The 7,491-nt window shown below is 37.3% G+C and overlaps 1 protein-coding gene across 5 annotated transcripts in view; it reads right to left on the bottom strand.

Annotated features, from left to right (window-relative positions):
* Nucleotides 1-286: 286 nt before the first annotated feature.
* The window catches only part of ECD (ecdysoneless cell cycle regulator), a 16,080-nt gene continuing 8,875 nt past the window's right edge, over nt 287-7,491 (bottom strand). For all 5 annotated transcript variants that reach the window (XM_063132970.1, XM_063132969.1, XM_063132971.1 and 2 more), the window contains 8 exons: nt 7,289-7,417; nt 6,610-6,735; nt 5,796-5,881; nt 4,951-5,057; nt 4,416-4,599; nt 2,804-2,871; nt 2,423-2,640; nt 287-2,186 (listed from right to left, as the gene is read on the bottom strand). In XM_063132970.1, coding sequence (XP_062989040.1) covers nt 1,962-2,186; nt 2,423-2,640; nt 2,804-2,871; nt 4,416-4,599; nt 4,951-5,057; nt 5,796-5,881; nt 6,610-6,735; nt 7,289-7,417 — 1,143 coding nt within the window. In that variant the 3' untranslated portion in view covers nt 287-1,961. The remainder of the gene's footprint in view (nt 2,187-2,422; nt 2,641-2,803; nt 2,872-4,415; nt 4,600-4,950; nt 5,058-5,795; nt 5,882-6,609; nt 6,736-7,288; nt 7,418-7,491) is intronic.

The following is a 7,491-nucleotide window of genomic DNA, read 5'->3' as shown; positions in this document are numbered from 1 at the left end:
AACTGTGTGTGTGTGTGTATGTGTGTTTGTGAGGGAGAGAGCTACACATGATTTCGCAACATAGTAAGTGTTCCAACTTATATCAAAACTCCTCAAGTTTGCAATGTCTTTTTGGCATTTCAAGATATCTTAGGATCCAAGCCATAAGGCAAGTTCATTTAAAAAACTTCAAGGGGAAATGCTTCCAATCCCTTCCTCCCAGCAACCACCCCCCCATCCCTACTTCCATCAATGGAATGAGTGTTGGAATCCAATTCAATAAATGGAGAGAAGGAAAACTTCAAGATGATCTAGTAAGCTTGTTTAATGTTTTTTATTTTTTTCACAGGATCAGTTTTTTTAAACCATACTTGTAATATCTCCAGATTGTGAAATTGAACAGCATCCTTTGGCAAATGATAGAATTAACTCGCTAATATTGCAGACAGGGGAAACAAAAAGCTGTTTTGAAAGACATGTATGAAGACCGCAATAGGGCTTAAGACAGAACTCAGATCTGACTCAGCAACATCTGGTCTGGAAACCATATAGTGAACCCTTGGGCCTGAACCTTCTGCTAGCAGCAGGCTTCATGCTGATGCACCAGTTCAGTCTCAGAACAATTGCTGTACAATTGCTTTGAGCTTTTCAAATTCGAAGAGACAAAAAATGCATTTGTACAAAGAGCATAAAGAAAAACTAAACAGTGATCAGTTAAATGAACTAACATTGCCTTCCCTCAATTGCTTGACTTCATTGGGATCTAAAATAAAAGCAGAAAAGTTTTCCTGTGCCACCTGGGATGCCTAATTATGTAATACTGTAGAGAAACACAAAGAAGCCTCATTGCATATTAAAGAAAACCATATTTTACATTATTTGCACTTTTAGTAGGAAGTACAAGAAGCATGGGCAGACTTTCCGGACAACAAGAATGTACTCTTCACAAATGATCCTCTGGGACCTTCCAACACTGTGTGGAGGCAGAAGTTTAAGCCCTGGTCAGCCCAAACATTAATTCATTTCTTATTCCTAGGCATATAAGACTCAAGATGAGAGGGGTTGGAAGGAGTGAAGTTATTCTCGGCTGTTACTGCTTTAACAAGTAACTGTCAAAACAGCTGAATTGTGCACAGTATATTTCTTGCCACATATGTACCTTGCAAGAACTAATGCAAGTTACCTAGAATAAGAAATTACAGTCTAGAAAGCCTTTCTTTTCACATGCTCGCACTTGCAAAAGACTAGCTCTGTGACTTGCTGTAGACAGTGTAACTATCAGCAGAGACATTTGAGAAACATCTCACAACAATGTTAACCCATATCCATGAGCTATGCTATACGCAACTTGTAACATGCACTGTATAGATGTTAGTTAAGCCAAGCATCCCCCATGGATAGTACAAGCGGTCCATGAGGGAAATAGAACTTCATGATTGGCTGAAGCATAACCTGCTGCTGTCAGAAAAGTTATGCTGAGTTATTGATGCAATAGCTCTGCTTCCTACCCAAAGAATGTAGGAAAGTTCCATGTTCAGGTGTGCTATTCAGATTCAGAACCTGGTCTGGATTTCACACACCCATGTTTTCTCTCTCAATAAACAGAGTTGTATCCTGATTGCTTTGAGAATGTTTATTCTCTGACAGTTGTTTAATATTAAAGTCACAACATCAAAAAGAAAACACTGTAAGAAAACACACTTTTACCTATTAAAATACCTATAGAAAAATATTTGCAAGTGTCAATTTTCTTAAGACATCTTAATTTCTGACACTAACACAGACAACTAGGAAACAGATTCCACAGGCCATCTCACAAGTGAGAGTGAAGAAACTACTCACATGTATTTAAAGCTGTGGGTCTCCTGAGGATTGAAAATCTTTCATCCTCCATTCCAAAAAAGAATGGCTTCTCGGGACACTGCTTCTATCCAGCAACGTATCTCTGAACTAGGAAACCTGATGATTCCATCAGTGAATCGCTAGTGAGGTTTGTTGTCTGCATTTTCAGGTAAATATACTCCCATGCTCTGCAGAATGTTAGAGGCTGGTCCTGCTAGTCCAGCTTGAGCGTTATATGATTCTAGCAAGTTAGTCACAAGGTTAAAATCTATATCCACAGGTGTCAAGTCACCATCTTCTGCACCAAGGTCATCTTCTAAACCACTCTTAGGGTCTTGGGATGAAGATTCTTTACTAGAAACAGCCTGTAATAAATGAAGACAATAAAAACTTAGGATGTTTTGTTAACACTGCATTTAGATGTCTTTAAACCTATAGAAATCATGACATACATGCAGCTGTTGGCAATGCTAACAGAGACAAAGCCAAATTTTAGAAACATGTCAGCTAACGTTGCTGCTTTTGGGAGCAATTCACTCCAATGACTACATACTTCTTTCTTCGTAATGGTCACCAGAAGGGAGGTCTAAGTTAAACATACCACTTTGGGGTGATTGGTAAAGCTTTTCCCAATATTGGTGGCTGACAGTTCATGGTCCATTTCATCCATGTATGATTTGAGATTTCCAGCTGTTTCATTCCAAGATGCTGCTTGTGCTTGACTGTCGGATTTTAGATCAGACTCTTCATCACTGCTTAGGAATTCAAACTCCTCCTCTTCTTCCAAATCATCGGAGTCCAGCTCTTCTGAATTTGCCCCTAGAAACAAAACAGAACCAATGCTAACACATAAATAAAACCAGAGAGAGAGATAAACAACATTGCTAATCATTTGGAAGAAATTTGTAGGTGGTAGGGAAACATAAATTTATCTCATGATATATCCCTCTGCCACCCCGTTTCTCTGCCCCAGAAAACTTACCCAATATTTTGTCTAAGGCGTTTGTGAATGAGTCAGCATCAAAAGTGACATGGGCTTCAGTAAAGGACCTGAAAGTTAAAAGTTCATAATTTACATTTTGTACATCTGCTGTTGATATTTAAGAAAAATATATTGAGCTGGAGCCACCAGACCCCCTTCTGCAGATGGAAGGAGTACTATAGTTGCGGAAAGGGCAGCAGAAGCTTCTGCAAACAGAAGTTGGGAAAGGATGTTTGCCAATTCCTCCCTTCACCCTGCAGTCCCCCCATGCCAACTCCTTCACTGTCCTCAACCTTTCTGGAGCAATTTTTTTGATTGGAATTGGGAAAATTGTCTCCCCCAGTTCTGCTCACAGGAGCTTACAATGCCCTGATTTAACTTGCACCTTCCCTGATGTAAGACACCACTGATGTCAGACACCAGTGTTTTGCAATGTTATCTGGGGTGCAATCCTAAACACTTTCCTGTCAGCAAGCACAACTGAGCTCAATGGGGCTTATATAGGATTGCAAAGCTCTTCTAAGTAGACATGCAGAGGTTTACCTCACTAGTGTGCCTTTATAACGTAATAGAAATTGCAATAGATTTAGCAAAAAGATGTTAAATAAGAAAAAAACGACTAAACACCATTAATCACTATACTATTGTTATACAAAAAGCCGTGGGGTTGTGGGGTGGTTTAGAAGCCACCTCAACTGCGCTCCTTGCCAGGTTCGGACAACACGCTAACTCATGCCAAGTCATGGGTAATTGGAGAAACAGTGGCTTCTTTTCTCCCTGGAATTGTCTGATCGCCACAGAGAAGATAAGAAGTTTACAACAGCAAACACACACTCCTCTTGGTCTTTGTAAGTAATTTGTTTGAACTTAGCCCAACACTGATAAAGGAAGCCTAAGTATAATAATAATAATAATAATAATAATAATAATAATAATAATAATAAAATAAATAAATAAATAAATAAATAAATAATTTCTTGCCCGCCTCTCCATTTTGATCGAGGTGGGGAACAACAAGAAACGATAAAATACATAATACTCAATTAAAACATAATATACATTGTTAAAAACATCCTATAAACATTTTAAAAACATCTTAAAATTCCACTGGATAGGACTGCCGGAAGAGATCAGTCTTTATAGCTTTCTTGAATGCTAGTAGACTGTTAAGTTGACGAGACTCCTCCGGCAGAATCTATAGATTCTCTTCCATCTCCAATTCTAATATAACTTCTTCCTTCATCAGAATAATTTTGCCTATTTTATACATTCCTCCTGCTATAAGACACTTTTGGAGCTTTTCCATTTCCTATTTTGGCAGCAGTTGACAAGTTCAAGATAAATTCAGCCTCAGGACAGGTAACAAAATAACTAAAGATTCCACTTGCAAATTCAACATACAACAGTTTTATAAATGGTTTAAGATTATAATTTCACTAGTAAGGTATTACTTTAGGACAAACACAGACATGATGAAATATCTAGGCCTCTAGGGTACTTTAAGCCTCTCTGATGTTGCTATGACTACTTGGAAAGATAAATTATGAATTAAACATTATGAAATAATTACACTACAAGGAAACATGTACCAATCACATATTTAAAGGCATACCATGGCGTTTCTGCTCCTTCATATGTAGAGACTTTAGATATAAAAGCCTTCATGCTTTTAGTGACCTCTGCCAAATCATAGTTCTGTTCCTCCTCTGTTACGGTAGAAGTGGACTTGTTTGTACTTGATGCATCCTTAAGGATCTGATCTAGAGCGTCCGGCGAGATCTCCAACCAACTGTCATCTGAAAGAGTAGAACATAACACTAGGGGAAATGCAGCTGTCTAAAATGTGGCAGCTCTGGCTGGAAAGCTGGCTATAAAATGAACTAGTTACTGCAATTTGTCAAGATTCTGTGGAGGCCATAAGGAAAGACACAAAGGCTCAGTTCAGATGAGTTATTCAATGCAGTGTGAAAACTTCACTCAACGTTTGTGTTTTTAGGGAATGCTCCAAACACAACATGTTCTATCTGACTATGGGCTACTATGGAGTTGAGTAAAACCAACTGCAACGTTTGATTGACAGTTCCTCCACCATCTCTCCTCCCCCGGTCCTCCCAATGGTATCCCATCAGCCATTACTCCTTTCTTACCATCCTCTGGAGAAAGAGTGTTTGCTTCTTTTCCCAAATCCTCCAAATTAAAGGAAGCTGCTTTTAATATGTTCAGAATTTCCTCTCCTGGGCTTTCAGTAACTGAACTACCAAAAAAGAAAACACAACCCTAAAATACAAATTAAATAACATTTACTGAACCACAATCTTTAGAATCCACAATCTGCTCCTAGTAAGGAAGAATTGCTTCTCATGTTATGTTCCACATACATATGTACTGGAAAAACTGAACATGTATGAAAATCTTGTTAAATATTTCACTACATGTACAAATATTTGGAAACCAAAACTGTATAGAAAAGAGCTGAAATTTCTCAGTGGAATATTGTACACTGTACTAGTTAGTCTACAAGACATTTTCCATCACATTCTTATTACATATTTTTGGGCTTCAATATTTGTAAATCAATTTCAATGTGATGCAAGCAGTTTTGTATTACAACCCTTTACGTAACAACTGACAAGTAAGTTCTACTGAATTTAATAGGCTTTACTCCCAGGTAAGCGAGTTCAGAATTGCAGCTTATATCCAACTCAAAACTTTCTCAGCACTTTCTTAGGAAGATTGTATTTATAAACAATTCTGGTTGACAGAATGTCCCCCTTTTGTAGGTGCTCATCAAGCAGCTCATTGTCTAAACAAGCAGGAAGAACAATCTAGAGATAACTGTAAAAGTTAAAAATATTACACAGGCTGGTATAATAATACACATTTGGGGTATGTATGCACATTATGTGCTACTGCAAGCCAAACACACAGAAATTAAGCAAGTCAAACAAAAAGAAATTTGAAAACAAAAAGAATGCAAACTAAGTACTCTCACCTTTGGGGATTGATTACAGTCTGCTGGAAATAATTTTCTGCCATATGCAACCGATCCAGATACTGAGTAGAACCTTCCAGCTCACCCTTTGAAATATAATAGTAGGTCAATGTTCTCTCCTCTTTGATAAAAGTATTCAGTGGGACATCCAGAAGCAGCGTATGCATATATATATATGTGTATATATGTGCATGGGATGGCCATAAACTCTATATCGCACAATAACGATTTAAATCTGATGACAGCAATGCCACCAATGAAGCAAAATAGTTAAATGTTTTGAACTAAAGCATAATATTTTTTTTTTTTGCTGTTGACAGGATAGAGGCAAAGGAATACTTTCCTCTGACAATTAACTCAGCTCAGTGTGGGATCTATCGCATTTAGTAAAAAGCTGGAAATGTGGCTGAAGCTCCTTGAAAAGAAACAGATGATTAGCAAACTGGCTTGTGTAACAAAGCTGCTTTCTGAGAATAATAAAAAAAATTAAGGGAAAGTTAATTACCAACAAAAAACGATAATAATATTAATTCCTGTCACCATCCCAGTTTCCCCCTCCAACAGACAGTGAGCATTCCATGGCCACTGTTATTTTATTTATTACATTTTTATCCCACCCTTCCTCCATGGAGCTCAGATTCGTGGACATGGCTCTTCTCCACCCATTTTATCCTCACAACAACTTTTCCTGAAGGTTTGTTTTTTCCTTTTGCAAAAATTGGGGTTCCCAACCATAGCAAAACCTCCCTCTCATTTCTGCATTTAACTGGGTTAAGTGGTTTTGCTTTCTTCTAATTCATTTAAAACAGCTCACCTTAAAAAAATTGTTTTTCTTGAGGCTGCTGAGAAAGTTATCCCACAGTGGAACACTCATTATATGTTTCTTGGAATCATGAGAAGATGAATTGCACTTTGAGCACAGAATTTCAAAACCATGAGCCTACAAGAGATGCAGGAAAGAGAAAAACTTTCAATTATCTCTGGTTCTTAGTACAAGACTTGTTGGGATATATGCTAAGGATATAAACTGAAATATCTTAGAAGCATGAAAATGCATATTTTGTAAAGCATGAAAATGCATATTTCGTAAAGCATGAAAATGCATATTTTGGGCGAAATGCATTTTTAAAAGTGCACATTTTTCAACCATGAACACAAGTTGGGAATTTACAAACATTTTCAGGAAACCTGCTTAACTGCTCAGATCTGGGGTTGTCAACAGGATACATTCACATGATTTGTGAAAAGAAACAAAATTCGTATACATCCCTATTATCTTTCAGACGTAAAAGCACAGGGCAATATGCTAAATTAGACAAAACTGTCTTAGCAAGATCTTGCTTTTACGCCAACCAAAAAAAAAAAAAGATTATTTTGATGGAAGCAAACATTTTATGTGTATTAGTAATAAAATCCTATATGTAGTCAATCAATACCTTACTAGCTAAACGAAAGTTTTGCGTTAGAAATATTGTATTAAAGTATAGGCTTACCAATTTCATGCCTAGCTCATGTGCTTTGTACTGAGGATGTGAACGAGGAGGCAATACGTAACCACTCCGTCTATCTGGTACAAAGGTCTGTTGAACCAACTGTGCGTATAGACATTTAGTAAAAGTAACCTGAAAATATCACAACATTTTATTAAATATGCATTTGCTTGAAGTTGTGTCTGTTCGAATTTACTTTGACCTAT

Source organism: Elgaria multicarinata, chromosome 8, assembly GCF_023053635.1.
Source record: "Elgaria multicarinata webbii isolate HBS135686 ecotype San Diego chromosome 8, rElgMul1.1.pri, whole genome shotgun sequence".
In the NCBI taxonomy this organism is placed as follows: domain Eukaryota; kingdom Metazoa; phylum Chordata; class Lepidosauria; order Squamata; family Anguidae; genus Elgaria; species Elgaria multicarinata.
The sequence above is the reverse complement of the archived record's forward strand: the minus strand, read 5'-3'. Positions and strand labels throughout refer to the sequence as shown.